Consider the following 15696-nt stretch of genomic DNA (forward strand, 5'->3'; position numbering starts at 1 on the left):
AATGCAAATGCATTGTAAAACAAATCTCATAAAATACTGAGATGAGGTGGGGAAAAAAGTTTTCAGTAAACTATGTTTCATTTATGTCAATATTTGGGTCTTGAATAAAGCTCTCAGCTAGGGTTTATGACTCCAACAAGAACAAGGTCCAGGGAATTTGATCACCTGTCTCCACTGACCCCATTTCTCAAATTATTCTTCTTTGCATATTATAAATCCAGTAAAAGCATTGATCAATTCGTCTAATAATATCATAACATCTTTATGAAAACATTCTTAACATTTTCATTAATAGGCCTGTACGGTATTTTGCTTTTGAAGACCCACTGCAAGTAAGACAGGTCAAAAGCGACTTTCTGAAAGACTAGGATTTGCAATGTTTTGACCATTAGAAAATGAATTTTGATTATATTTATTGCAATAATAACATCCCAACATATACTATCAGCATTCAATAAATCTGACATAAGACGAGTAACGTGAGACTTTTATGCTGTAGGTTATGTTTTTTCAGTTATTCCTAAAAACATTTACAGATATAGGCTACGTACGCTTTGCTCTGTGATAAGCAGAGAGCCATGGTTAAGCTGGTACTCACTACTCCCCATCACGCAGCATCCTCCTCCTCCCCACGAACACTACAGATTTGCGTGACATCACATTCATTCGTGGGAAGAACGAGAGGAAGGCTTCGACCGACGTGGGGAGATATAGAAGGCCTTCCAACGGTAAGACACAAAACACTCAATTGAAAATGTCTAATTTAATTTAGAATCTAACATTGTGTCAAATCATTATCTGCATTTTTTTAATCAAATGTGTTAGGCTACCTAGGTCTATATCTTGCGAATATTCCTCCAATTGCCGAATATACGACAATAAGGTTTAGCTGTCTTTTCTATAGGCTATTTCTTTTCATTGGAAATAAAAACATACTACAATATATATCAGTGCAATTATGCATAGCCTATCTGTTAACACCTACAGTTGCATACGACCGAAGAAATGTCATTTATCATGATATTTCAAAAGCATTTTATTCTCCCGCAGTCATATTCACGATCATTTTACATTTAGCCTACTCAATGTTCACTCACATTTAAATATTGATGTAGTACAAAATAAATATAGGCTCGTGAGGACTGGAAATATGGGTCTACAGTATGTATTATTAGCAGGCAGGCTCTGTATTAGAGAGCGCTGAGAGATGCTCTGCACCGCCCACTCAGCCATTCCAGATGGTACAGCTACACCAGCATCGTCATGGCGTCCTTGAGAAACGAAGGACATTGCAGCAACAGGCCATGCACGTTAGCCTGAACGATTCTGCGAAACAGCGCGTGTTATTGGTTACAGTCCCAAATAACGTATTACAGTCATTGGGGACTATCAAACTGAATATGCCAATATTATGTGAATATAGGAATGGTTTTATTTATCCTATAGGCCTACTTAATTCCTAATACCGTATAGGTCATAGTCTATGTTTCATATTAATAGGCTGTAGTGTAGACAACGTTTGGCACCACATTTTTTGTTAAACTATTTAAACATGATTGCTGTAATGAGCCTTGCTGTTTTCTCTTATTTCCTTGTTTAGACCATCATACAGCCACACATACTCCTCTCGAATGACATTATCAGTTTAAACTAAGCCAACTGTACTGGTACATAATATTTTTTTAAAAATTATGATTTGTTGATGATAATGTAACTATTTTGTTTCCTAATAGGTGTTGGTGAGAGTTTTAACCATTCACTGGATCTAATAGTGTGAGGTCACAATGGGGGAACTGTTCAGGAGTGAGGAGATGACCCTGGCCCAGCTCTTCCTCCAGTCTGAGGCAGCATATTGCTGTGTCAGTGAGCTGGGGGAACTGGGAATGGTTCAGTTCAGGGATGTAAGTACAGCATAGATGGAAATGCTAATCTGTTAAAATTCCTCCATCCTTACTCTGATACAGTATATTTGTGATAATGCTTATTTTTTTAATTATTATTCAGCTCAATCCAGATGTAAATGTGTTTCAACGGAAGTTTGTGAATGAAGTTCGGAGGTGTGAAGAGATGGACAGGAAGCTGAGTAAGTAATTAAAGTTCACTTATGATAAGATATAGATTCAGCATTGCGTAGTACATACTGTCCTACTTGTTACACATATCACAATGTATTATACAGCTAAAATATACGTATATGAATATAAAGATACAATTACACAACAAAAGACAGCACACGGCTTCAGCAGCATGGGTTTTTCCAAACACAACTGTCACTACTTAATGATGTTATGTCTGCAGGGTTTGTTGAGAAGGAGATCAAAAAGGCCAGCATTCCAACTGTGGACACTGGAGAAAACCCTGAGGTCCCTTTCCCGCGGGACATGATTGACTTGGAGGTACCAGCAACATACTCAGAGTTGGGACTTTAGTCTGTGCTTGGCCATAAGTTACAGTTCACAAAATAGTTTAAATGTCTATATTTACGTAGCAGTCACACAGGGATTTCTCACCCTTGCTAAACCAGTGCATGCACATTAAAGGGTGAAGGTAAGGGTAAATGATAGGAGTCTTCCTCTTACCAATACAGAGTTATCAGTGGACATTCCCTTTTGTTTGACAGGCCACGTTTGAGAAGCTGGAGAACGAGCTGAAGGAGATCAACACCAACCAGGAAGCTCTAAAGAAGAACTTCCTGGAGCTGACGGAGCTAAAACACATCCTGCGGCGAACCCAGCAGTTCTTTGATGAGGTAAAACACCACCTCTGTTCCCAAACACCACACCTGCCCCAAAATCTCTTATTTCACTCTTCCTGTAATTATTCCTCCATCTCTAACTGTCATCCCTGCCTCCCTGTTTAGATCAATCTTTCCCCATCCCATTAACCATTATCTGCCCCTCCGATCCCACAGTTATTTTCGTTACCATTACGGTTTTGAGTTTCACCATGTATACTCATCAAACTGAAACGATAATCAATCTTAACAGATGGAGGATCCCAATCTGTTGGAGGAGTCGTCCTCCCTGATGGAGGGCAGTGAGGGGGGGCGGGGGGCTCCTCTCAGACTGGGGTGAGTCACTCGACGCCATGCACTGTTCACCACATACGAACATACTGTAGATAGGTAGGAACTCAATTAATTCCTGAGGAGAAATGGTTCCCTAACAACACGCTATAGAACTAGGTACATACTGAACTTGTGTCGTCAATGCCCTTTTCACCTCATTGATCTACAATGGAATTTTGATTGAGTTCATAGTGTCTGACAGAGAACTGTATTGATCGCTTACAATGGTGTTCGTGGGAACACACATTGGCTTCCATGACCCGGCATGTTAGATCGCAAGCTGTAGAGGATGTAATATAACAGCATTGAAAAAATAGACCACTCAATAGGAATCTTTCCTTCTTAACTTCATGCCTGGAAATTGTCAATGATTGGCATGATGGCATCTGTATTGTCTTTTTTGAATAACTGTTCATCGAACTGGGACACATACAAACACACACACAGAGACAGACTACATACATTGTCGATTGTGCCCGAAATAAAATGTGGGGAAATTCAACAGACAAAATGTGCTGATTATGGACAGGAACATTGATAAGTGGTCTTGGCTTTTCAGGTTTGTTGCCGGGGTGATCAGCCGTGAGAGGATCCCCACCTTTGAGAGGATGCTGTGGAGGGTGTGTCGGGGAAATGTCTTTTTACGTCAGGCAGAAATTGAAGACCCCCTCGAGGATCCCGCTACGGTCTGTGAAAGTCCAGATGATACGTTATTTTAGTCTAATGGCAATCAGGTTCAAGTGTCCCTGTGTTGTCCATATTGCAGTTTCTCATTTAACTTTCATGTCTCACAGGGTGATCAGGTGCACAAGTCTGTCTTCATCATCTTCTTCCAAGGTGACCAGTTGAAGAACAGGGTCAAGAAGATCTGTGAAGGGTATTTGACCTTGTACCTCCTTTACTTTTATATTAAATTGATCATACACTACTGAATATGATTGTGTGCAATTGATACCGTTACAGGGAGTTGTTTTGTGAGAAAAAGGGCAAGCTTGATTACTAAATTAGTAATGGTTTGGATAGATTATATTTTTGTTGGGACTATTTGTTATTTTATTAATTAGAAAGGGTGTGGAATATGTCTTTTATAATTATATTTTTGAGTCCATATTAACAATCAAGGCCAATGAGAATGCAGTACATGGACGATAAGTCATTTGTTTGCTCCAGGTTCCGTGCCTCTCTCTACCCCTGCCCTGAGACGCCCCAGGAGAGAAAGGAGATGTTAGCTGGTGTAAACACTCGTATCGATGATCTCCAAATGGTGTGTACTGTACCTCTTCATTGCATTCACCCTAACCTATCTTCATTGATGAAAGAGGGACCATCATTTTTTACTAATCTGAAGTATGTATTGTTGTTGCCAGTTAGGGAGGTGGTGCTCTTGGAACTGAGCCGATTGTTCCCGTCATACTGCCTTGCTTAATACAGTTCTCTGCCTTCACACATCATTATTTTAAAAGGGGGTGCTTTGTGTGGTTGGAAATACCGTTGATACAAACAGTATTTAATGCTTATGAACAAAAACATATAAAATTGATTTTTGTTGATGATAGACAGTTACAAAATGCATGTTCACAGCATACATCACTTTACAACCCTTCTCCAGCCCACTGAGCCATCATGCTGCCTCACCCTCTCTGCAGGTGCTGAACCAAACAGAGGACCACAGGCAGAGGGTCCTGCAGGCAGCCTCCAAAACCATGAGGGTGTGGTTCATCAAGGTCAGGAAGATGAAGGCCATCTACCACACCCTTAACCTCTGCAACATTGACGTCACCCAGAAGTGTCTGATTGCTGAGGTGTGGTGCCCTGTCTCCGACCTGGATTCCATTCAGTTTGCTCTACGCAGAGGCACGGTAAGTCTTCCTGAACACAGGAAGGAAAGAATAACCTCAGACAGCACTTCCTGTTATTGTTTGTGTTATTTTGGTGAAGCGATTGGCCCATAACTAAATAAAATAACTTTGTTATGGCAGTAGCATTATATTCTTCTTAATGAATATTACATTCTCTTGATGCTTTTTGGACATACAGTATACCCAGGTATCCCAGCTCAAGATAAATCTAATCTCAACTTCTGTCCCATGTCAGTTCCCATGAATCTCTTCATCCCCTGCCAATTTAAAAGAATGACTGAAACTGGCCAACAGCCTATCAGGCACACTCAGCACTCCTTCACATAATGTTCCCATGCCTAAACAGTTATACCAATCTGGCAATCTGCTGCAATCCAAGCTATGACGCAGGGATGTTGATTTACGCCATTTTATGTACAAGCGTCTGACGCTAGCTTAAGGCTTGCAGAAATAATAGGAATAGGTAAACACTGAAGTAATGCTAGTACATAGCCAAAAACAAGGATATGTTCAGTGTTAGTTTGAAAAGCTGGCCCTGAATCTATTTCTGTTATTTTCACAACTCAGACTTTCAGGAAAGTTTTCACCAACCAATTTTGCCCATCATCCCTTTGGACTTTCCTTTACTACACAATAAGAAACATGATAGTCTATAAATGACATTTCAATACGGGCTCTATAGGGTTATATTTTTATCGATGTGTGAGTGAAGTGAAGGATTACTTGTTTGTCAGTCATCACCATACAAGTGGATGCACATCAATAGAAATACATTGAGGATAACACAAAGCAGTTTTACTCACGTTAAGGGTTGGGTCTGTTTCACAGGAGAGGAGTGGTTCTACAGTGCCCTCCATCCTCAACAGGATGCAGACCAAGCAGACCCCGCCCACCTTCAACAAGACCAACAAGTTCACCTCAGGCTTTCAGAACATCGTAGATGCCTACGGAATTGGAAACTACCGGGAGATTAACCCAGGTGATATATGAAAGTAAACAGTGTAACCATAATGACAGTCGACCAGCCTCACAGAGGAGCGAGGCCTCGTGACAGAGGAGCGAGGCCTTGTGACAGAGGAGCGAGGCCTCGTGACAGAGGAGCGAGGCCTCGTGACAGAGGAGCGAGGCCTCGTTACAGAGGAGCGAGGCCTCGTGACAGAGGAGCGAGGCCTTGTTACAGAGGTAGAGCCGGACTAGGTTGCGTCATCTGAGTAGCCTATTGACTGGGCGTGGGTGGAGTAAGGCTCCCAGCTAGATCCTTTACTTTAGTTTGAAAAGTGTTTCTTTCTTGTTGATGAAAAGCATGTCAGTGCTTGTCACCCTCCTTTGGTGTCGAGTCTCCTGAATCGTGTGCGTCTCAGCCTTGGGCCTCTGTGGTTTGCCACAACACGTAACCATGGTTTCTTTCCTCCAGCCCCGTACACCATCATCACCTTCCCTTTCTTGTTTGCGGTCATGTTTGGTGACATGGGCCACGGAGCCCTGATGACTTGTGCTGCCCTTTACTTGGTCATCAGAGAGAGCCGTATCCTCTCTCAGAAAATTGACAACGAGGTAACCTACCACCCCCATAGCACCCTTATCCAGTGCATTCAGAATTGTTGACTTGGAACAGATGGAATTGGATTCTGCTGTTTTATTTAATATAAAATAATTTTAAATTTAAGATCAGAACCTCTGTTCCAACAAAACCTATGAATTTCAGTTTTTTACTGAACTTGGATGGATCAAATGTTGAATTGTGGCTATTGAATTATTTTAACAGATTTAATGATTATTCTGATCAATTTGGCGGAAGTACATATTACAATTTGTGCCATCTTATTCCTGCAGATGTTCAACATGGTGTTTGCTGGTCGCTATATCATCCTTCTGATGGGCCTCTTCTCCATCTACACTGGAGTCATCTACAACGACTGCTTTTCCAAATCCCTCAACATGTTTGGCTCTGGCTGGAGTGTCAGGCCCATGTTCGGGAACAAGGGAGGAAACTGGACGTAAGTCATTCATTCTTCAAGTCAAAGCCAAAGGCCATTTACCATTTTTCGCAATGTCAACTTTATAGCAGCACTGTTTCACACTTTCTAACCCAGCATTCTACTCTAAATATGAATAACAACATGCCAACGCTCTCTGTTTAATAGTTATATTAATTTCACTTAACAGATGTGATGCTTATGATTCATAAGGTATACTGTATCTGTCTTTATCCTGTCTAGATTTGAAACCCTTGAGGGCAACGCAGTGTTACAGTTGAATCCAACTGTTCCAGGTGTCTTTAATGGTCCCTATCCTCTTGGTATTGACCCAGTAAGTCATACTAAAACGTACCACTCCCTTACAACCTTGGCATAAGCAATATACAAATGTGTGTTGGGGAGTCAGATGGCTGAGCGGTGAGGGAGTCGGGCTAGTAATCTGAAGGTTGCCAGTTTGATTCCCAGCCGTGCCAAATGACGTTGTGTCCTTGGGCAAGGCACTTCACCCTACTTGCTTCGGGGGGAATGTCCCTGTACTTACTGTAAGTCGCTCTGGATAAGAGCGTCTGCTAAATGACTAAATGTATATGTGTCTTGACAGTTTCACGAGGGTGTATTTTGGGATAATTATAATGATTTGGAGTAGTTGAATTTTAAAGTTGCTGTTTTTCTCCTCAGATTTGGAACATTGCCACCAACAAGCTGACCTTCCTGAACTCATTCAAGATGAAGATGTCAGTGATCCTGGGAGTAATACACATGCTGTTCGGAGTCTCTCTTAGTCTGTTCAACCACCTGTAAGTTCCACACACTTTGGATTTTCCAATACTTACATGCTATCAAAGACAAAAGGAGATTCGTTCGGTAGTTTAGTCACTTGTCCTTTTGATTTTCTCAAGGTACTTCAAGAAACCCCTTAACATCTTCCTTGGCTTCATCCCTGAGATTGTCTTCATGGCCAGCCTCTTTGGCTACCTCATTCTCCTGGTCTTATACAAGTGGGCTGCCTATGACGCCTTTACCTCCAAAGACGCTCCCAGTCTGCTCATCGCTTTCATCAACATGTGCCTCTTCAACTACGGTGATACAACCAACAAACCTCTTTATAGAGGACAGGTGTGGCTCCTTCCCTTCTGTCTTTCCTCTCGGTCCTTCTGTCCACAGCTCTTTAGTGTTGAGTGGCTAAAGGTTTGGCCTCTCGCTAATGTAAAAACCAGGAAAGGCAATCTGGTCGTGGTGAGCAGCGTAGTGTTTATTGGAACACATGACTATATAGTTAAATACCTTTATTTACTGGAAAGTTATTCTAAACTGTTGAAGACTATAGGTGCCCAACTCAGTTCTCTTTCCCCCGTGTAATTTTCGTCCGCTATTGTTTAATAATAATAATAATACATTTTATTTCTAACGCATTTTTCATTTGAAAACAAATCTCAAGTGCTACAGTTAAGATTATAAAACAAGGTAAAACATCAATATAAAATACAATTAGATTATTGTTTCTCCGTGGACACCAAGGAAATTAAACAAGGAAAGGAGTTCATAAGGCAGGATGACGAATATGTGGTTAATGCTACACATTGCAATGCACTCTTAACCTCTTTTTGTTTGAATCTGTAGATGGGGATCCAGATTTTGTTGGTGCTGATTGCCCTTGCATGTGTTCCCTGTATGCTGATTGTGAAAACTTTGGTGCTACGGCGCCAGCACCTGTGGAAAACGCATCTGGTATGTCAGTCTGATCCAACCTGACCTTTAAAGACTTATTATGATCTTGGTATAACCTATAACCTTTTTTCTTTCATTATTCTGCCACTCATTTCAGTGTACATTGTATTCTGTAATGTGATTGGTTGTGTTGTCATCTAATTATGCTTAAAGTATGCCTTGGAAAACCTTTTTGACCCAATTTCAATCATATTTTACTACTTGCAAGTAAACAACTATTCTAAACACATGCAATATTTATTTGGCTAACTTTGGCTTGGCATAGTGGAAGGCACCTAACAAGTACCTCTTAAACCTCCAAATCCTACTTCCTTTACTTATTGGGTGCCATAAACATGAACACTGTATACCCCAAGGCGTGCTTTAAGCTAGACACAGCTCTTGTGGCTTTTGTATCTAGTCACAGAAGAGGGAAGAAACCCCTGCTGAGAATCTAGAGCAATCTTTAGAGCAAACAGGCGTGTCCTCATCATCCACTGGACTCACCCAACAGGGCACGCAAAAATTTGGAGGGGTGCGGGTGGGCAACGGGCCCACGGAGGACGAGGCTGGTATCATTGACAACGATGCACTCTCCCAGCATTCGGAGGAAGGCGATGAGGTGAGCCGAGAATTGTTGTAGGGATCATCCAATTGTTTGTGTTTTTTGTGCAGTTTTGCCTCTGAAGTATGTTGTTTCAATTTAAAAAGATCGTCCTTCCTGCTCTAAGTTCTCCTGTTTCGATTCAGATTTAGATTTTTGTTGTTGTTTTTTTCTCATTCAGAAAATACCCCATGCAACTCTCAAAACAAAAATGATCTTGACGATATCTTTCACACTCACCCTTAACATCTTACTCTATCATTCTGAATACCCATCATCCCATCAGACTACAACTTCAGTTGTAGTCTGCAGTTAAAACATTTCAGTTTTACTGTGTTCGACTGTAAAAACTTTACACATAATGATCACAAACACATTGATTTGTTCATGACCCATTCAAAAACCTGTTTTGCTTTATTAGTTAAGACACTTAAGTTTCGTATTTTTGGGGGGTTAGACCGGTTTCATAAAAAGTTTTTTTCTTCTGGGTGTAACTCAGGGATGGGGAGAATGTGGGCACAGTAGAGGGGAGGCGGGGAGTGGAGTAGATAAGAGACAGATTTTCCATTTCCCTGACTTCAGAAACGTAAACAGTGAGGTGATGTTGCCTGAGAACCATCAGTCCTTACAGCAGGGAATGGAATTCAGAAACATGTTTTGCATCAGCGGACTGTGGTCTCTCACATAATATTACATGAATAATCCTAGCTATACAGGTTATTGTGCTAACTTTAATATTTGCCCTGAAAGTTTAGATACTAAATCAAAGATGTGATAATATACTTTTTTGACTTTGAGAGATATGTAGTGGTTGTCACGACATGACTTCTGCATAACGTCCTAAACCTCGCCACTAACATTTAACATTTCATTACTTTCAAGCATTCTGATGAGGAACCGGTAAGACAGGGGAATGTGATCCCAGCATGCTTTGTGGCTGTCCACTCTGTCTCTCCGTTTGTGATGTGGTCCTCTTCTGTGCTTCTCTGTGTTTACTTTTCAAAATGGATCTGTGTATATCTAAAGTAGACTTTTTGTAACAGCTCGTTACTTTGTTAGTAACAACAGCTGTCCTGCCATGGGTATGCATGTGTGTGTGTCTAAACATGCATGTGGTTACCCCTCATGTCAATTACCTTATTTATTGTTATCAGAATCCTGTCAAGAACTAGGCTTATTCAAATCCAGTGCAATGAGACAGTATCTGAGACAATCAAAACTGTCAGCCATTATACTGATATAATTGGTTGTTCCATTTTGGGGGGGAATTGCCCACTCACTACATCAACTGAAATCCAAACATCCTGGTATGAAAGTTTCAAATTGGCTTATAACTTTGCTGTATGCAATACTACATGGCCCATGGATGTCGGAATGTTGGATGCAATGTATCATCAGACCAATTCAACCCCCTCACATTTGCCATTACAGCATGTGCACTACCGTTGTTTTCATGTTTCATGTTTAAGGTATTGTCATAGGGAAACAATGAGTGTTAGCACCGGCTTTTCCGTGTACTGTACATGGGCCGAAGGACAAACGAGAACGGTGGAAAGAGGAAACAGGGCCCCTGCCAAGTTAAACTGCACAAGCGCGACACAGAGCATTTGATTCCTGTGTTCTTTATCTCGTTTGCTACAGAAGCCTACCGTACTCAAGGGGTAGTAGAGAGTTGTGGAATTAAAGAACCATTTAACGCACGAACAAGGCCTCGTGTTGTGACCTTGCATAGAAAGGAAAACACTTGTTGTTTTGACGGATTATCGCTAAGGTCGAGTGAAAGTCAAAAGAGAGACGAGTGGTTTGTTATTAGGAATATCCATTAAGATGAGACATAATCAATCTCTAACGACACACTTTGACTTCTGTTGAATGTTATGATGAACCACTTTGTAGGGAAACCCTTATTTTAGACAACCTCCATAAATTAGGCTTTCTTTAAATCTACTAGAGTACTTTTACACAATTATCTTACTGTTCAGTCAATCAACACAGATTGGATGTTGAATACACATAGCTTACTCTTGCTGTATCTCTGACGTTGTGATAATGAGTTGTTTTCTGCTGGATGAGAGAGTCATCTAAAGTGATGACCCGCTGTACCAGGCCTTGCTCTGTAATGCTTCTCTTCTCTCCACAGTTTGATTTCGGAGATGTTGCAGTTCACCAGGCCATTCACACCATAGAGTACTGCCTGGGCTGCATCTCAAACACGGCCTCCTACCTGCGCCTCTGGGCCCTCAGTCTGGCTCATGCACGTGAGTAGAAGCACATTAGCCTTCTCATCGCACATAGCATTTACAATTCAGCGTATATTCAAGTATATGAACCATATTTATATATACGTATACACTGCAGTCTTGGATTGACGATTAACCCTCTTTTTTCTCTCCCTGTCTCTCTTGTTCCTCCACAGAGCTGTCAGAAGTTCTATGGACCATGGTAATGCACCTCGGTCTGTCCTCCAGGAGCGGGGGTGGGTTCTTTGCCCTGTCAATCATCTTTTCAGCTTTCGCCACCCTTACCGTGTGCATCCTGCTCATCATGGAGGGCCTGTCAGCCTTCCTGCACGCACTCCGCCTGCACTGGTGAGTCACACACAAGCACATTACTTCTCCTGTGAGGAAAAAAAAAAACTTCTTGGCAGCTTGTTGATATACCTTTGACATACGGAAAATAGTTTTCTATTTCAAAACAATATTTGGTTTTGGATCCCTCCAAATACCTTCTGACTACATCTGTACCTAGTACTACCTTCTTCACTGCTGATCCCACATGATCTGCTTTGCAGTGCTTGTGTGAACTCAAAGACAACCCCATGTGGTTACTGAAGGGGTTATTTAAGTTAGGCTCTATGGAATGTGATGGGCAAGGCTCTGAGGGGACGTTACAACTGACTGATGATTCAGTTCAGAGTTTCTGTAGTCCATCTCTGTCCTATTTGTGTCTGCTCACCTCAAGTCATACTCCATTTATCATTTTCCTCTGTGCTCCTCCTCTAAAAGGTCATAGGCAGAAACATATCTGCACAATGTAAGCAAAAAGTCAGTAAAGAGGCTATCCCTTTTTTAAGATAGAGGGAATTCCCTAGTGATGTGAAACTACACAGGACAGGGTAGGAGAGGAGCATGTGTAGGGTCAGTGAGTCAGGATTTTAAATAATGCAGTAGGAGCTAGTACATGTTTAAATCAGGCTGGGTCACGGAATGGGGGGGGGGGGGGGACCACAGCAAACTGGATTGGTACAACTGAAAAGAAAGCTTGTTATTTGGTCTTCTGGCATGTCAAGTAGAATGACTTGTTTATTTTTTTCTAATCCCCCTTGTCTGGTTTTTGCTATTAAGTACTAATGACTAGCCTTACCTCATGGGTTTGACATGAGATCAGTGGAGAGAAAAAGAGAGATAAGTGAAAATAGTTTGTGTGTTGAGTCTGTGTGTGTTTGGACAGAAGTAAGAAGGTAATGGGTTATGCCCATGTGGCCCATATACAAGGTTTCTGTGATTAAACGGGAATGTCTTGAACCATAATCTCTTTCTGCCTCTCTCTTGCTTTCTCCCTCTGAGGAAAAACACTGTCTTAGAGTAAATCAGGCTGGCAATGCACAGCATATGCCAGTTTCTTGTCTTTTCTCACTTTGACTGCTGCAAACAAAAGGATTCCCATTTTTCCGCCAGCTCCTCTCCCCTTGGTTAAATGTCATCCTCTCTCAACTTGGCTTCTAAATATTTGCAGAGGAGGTGGGACATTTCTCAGCACTTCCCGTGATTCCCTGTTCTACTTGTCAAATGTCAACGAGAATCTGAGAGTTCACTCTGTGTTCTTGATAAATACATGCCTGTTTCTCAGATGTTCCCTACTTCTGCTAGACTACGTCTGTTCACGTAGTGAACAGACCAGGAGTTTGAAGGGTGTTTCAAATCATTCTGTTAGCAGTTCAAGCTGATCCCCTTTGAAATATGTTCAGCACAAAGTACATGAAAAGTACATCCATGGATTGGTTTCCCTTTTGTACATTCTAAGATGAATAGAATGGTACAAATGTCCATGATTCCAAGTTGAAAGAATACAAAACATATAAGTATTTTGTTACAGTAAAGTGCCATCAGTATTCTTTTAACAGTTAATTGGGTTAGACATTATTGTGGTCCCAAGTCAAAATTAAGTGTACTATAGCTCCTAATGATGTTTCTTTAATTACAATTAAGGTGAGATTAAGCAATAAGGTCGCATGTTGTTTTCAGGCTCTGTTTTTATCATTTTTCCCTTCCACGATCCTCCTTCATAGATTGTCATGACATCATTTGAATATTATGATGTGGTGCAAACCACATAAAGAGTTACAAACTCTGAAAAAGGCAATCTCTTGTAATTTCCTAACCAAAATTAAGCAACAATAAGTCCAGTAGGTATTGAGTATGTACTGGATGGTGTACTGGCTCAAGGGGGTTGAAAAGGCCAACATTTCTACAGAGGCCTATTTGGAATGGATGCTGCTGCCAAGCATCTGGGCTCATAACGGCAGAACATGCTGCTTGTTAAAAAGCCTATGATGTGCTCTAATAGGGAAAGGATTCCTACATTTGAAAATCACCTGGATTCCACCTGGATTTAACTGTCACATTTCTCTGAAAGTTATGGTCAATTTGGGTATTTGCGTATTCTTTTTGTAAATATGGGATGTATTAAATACAATTATACTTTGCAAATGATGTAAATACAATGTTTGTTTCTGGAATGCCACTTTCTTGTTTCCAGGTTGAATGATAAGCATGGGCCCATATTCATCCCTCTCTTCTTTACTTCTAGGGTGGAGTTCCAGAATAAGTTCTACTGTGGACAGGGATTTAAGTTTGTCCCGTTCTCGTTCGAGAGTATCTTCGAGGGCCGGTTCGATGAATGAAAACATAGTGCCAGTGCCATAAGAGATCCCCAAGCTTCAATGGCTCCCTGTCTCTGCATGGACCCACCCCTCCACCCACAGCCTGGTTGTGCCCTCTATGGGGCATGTTGTGAAGTGTTATTGCAAGTATTTGACTACACACTCCTGGGATTCCATAGCATCTATACATGGTAATTTGTGTCTGTATACTATGGTATCTGCATTATCTATGAGTCACTAAGTAGTATAGAGTAAGTACATCTGTGAACAGGAATGTCTCACCCTATGAGTATTGTTTTTGTGCGGTATGTTGTCGAAGTATTGGAACACTACGTAATAGTCAGTATCTAAATATCATGCTTGAATATCTTGGAGTCAGAGCGAAATTTGAATGGATGCCGTTAGGACAAATGCAATGACTTCTAAAGCAACAGGGTGAAATTCTATTTAAATATTGGTATAATCAGATTATCAACTCCATACTAAATTATAATTTACAGCTGGTGATGCTTGTGTGTCAAGTGGTCTTCTACAGCAGTTTGTAGATACATACTTTGGATTTTTTACTAGTTTGATATGCTTCTAGACATATCACGTTTTCATTTTATCCAGAAAAGGCCAGAGCGTCAGGCATGGTTTCTGTTTTAGTTAGTTTTATTCGTTGTTCAGCAATGGAACATATCAGTCCATTGCAACACTAATCCAGTGTGAATTTGTATAGATGTTGTTTTCTGTCAAATATTGTGTTTAACCCCTGTGTGTGTATCTGTCCATGCAGCGAGTGTATTCAGGCCTATAAAGGGAGTTTGTCATTCAAGTTTCTGTTGTTGTCAATGGAATTTGCTATGCAGCGTAACAAGTACTTTGTGAGTGGATTTTGTTTCATGTTAGCGGATGTGTTTTTAAAGATCACTTATAAATGAAGCTTTGGGGAAAACTGTGTCCTTGTTTTATACTGCGTGACTATCACAAACCTCCATATTTCTGAGGCAAACCCTTATGAACACCCCAATCTCTGTGCCTTATTCTGCAGGTGGTGAAGTGAAGTAAACTTGAACATTCTAAATTCTTTCCAATCTCTGACTTGTAATATACTGAACTTTTGGGGGTGACCCCTAGAATATTTCTGGCTCCTATTGTGTAAGTTGAGAGGAACACCATGACGATAAGTACACAAAGGGAAGCTCCACTGCCAAGCCAGTCCTTCCATCTCCTAATCTGGTTCATCCATATGACCCTAGAACCGACCGAAAACAACAACAACCTAATAAGACAATGCATCACTTAATGGGAACTCCAGGCAACCTCCGCTCCACACTTCCTGGTTGAGTTGGCCTGTAAGTTAAATGACTTTATTATTCCTGGGCAGAGGGACACCCAAAATCTACACTTTTTATATTGAAACTGGTCCCATTTCTCATCCAAAAGCATGACATTCCTATGCAGGTTGGTACAAGTCAAGGTCTTTAGTATGCAAAGGATTATATCAATCACAAGTTGATGATACAGTCACAAGTGAGCAGTGATTATTCATAGTCGTTTATAGTCAGCTTTATGTATTTCCATGTAAACGTATTGCCTTTCCACTAGAGAGCGAC

General features: G+C 41.0%; 1 protein-coding gene across 2 annotated transcripts; it reads left to right on the forward strand.

The window, feature by feature from the left end:
* Positions 1 to 575: 575 nt before the first annotated feature.
* Positions 576 to 15050, forward strand: atp6v0a1b (ATPase H+ transporting V0 subunit a1b). Of its 2 annotated transcripts, none has more exons than XM_062474061.1 (22): positions 576 to 728; positions 1734 to 1901; positions 2005 to 2083; positions 2299 to 2396; positions 2621 to 2749; positions 2988 to 3070; positions 3627 to 3753; positions 3862 to 3944; positions 4238 to 4331; positions 4714 to 4926; positions 5755 to 5905; positions 6341 to 6480; positions 6760 to 6923; positions 7146 to 7236; positions 7584 to 7702; positions 7805 to 8021; positions 8526 to 8633; positions 9034 to 9234; positions 10099 to 10116; positions 11357 to 11474; positions 11633 to 11804; positions 14026 to 15050. In XM_062474061.1, exons 2-22 carry the CDS (start codon positions 1785 to 1787, stop codon positions 14117 to 14119), a joined length of 2616 nt encoding a protein of 871 aa, XP_062330045.1. In that variant the 5' UTR covers positions 576 to 728; positions 1734 to 1784; the 3' UTR covers positions 14120 to 15050. The 2 variants fall into 2 exon arrangements, with proteins under 2 accessions (XP_062330045.1, XP_062330046.1); XM_062474062.1 differs by having other exon boundaries at positions 9127 to 9234.
* Positions 15051 to 15696: the final 646 nt, after the last annotated feature.

Source organism: Osmerus eperlanus, chromosome 12 (assembly GCF_963692335.1).
Source record: "Osmerus eperlanus chromosome 12, fOsmEpe2.1, whole genome shotgun sequence".
NCBI classification, from domain to species: domain Eukaryota; kingdom Metazoa; phylum Chordata; class Actinopteri; order Osmeriformes; family Osmeridae; genus Osmerus; species Osmerus eperlanus.

Excerpts from the sequence above, each read along its gene's own strand:
- atp6v0a1b (XM_062474061.1), top strand. The coding sequence starts at position 1,785 with ATGGGGGAACTGTTCAGGAGTGAGGAGATGACCCTGGCCCAGCTCTTC. Across the intron at positions 3,945-4,237 it reads GTCAAGAAGATCTGTGAAGG|GTTCCGTGCCTCTCTCTACC; the intron begins GTATTTGACCTT and ends TGTTTGCTCCAG. Across the intron at positions 8,634-9,033 it reads ACCTGTGGAAAACGCATCTG|TCACAGAAGAGGGAAGAAAC; the intron begins GTATGTCAGTCT and ends TTTTGTATCTAG.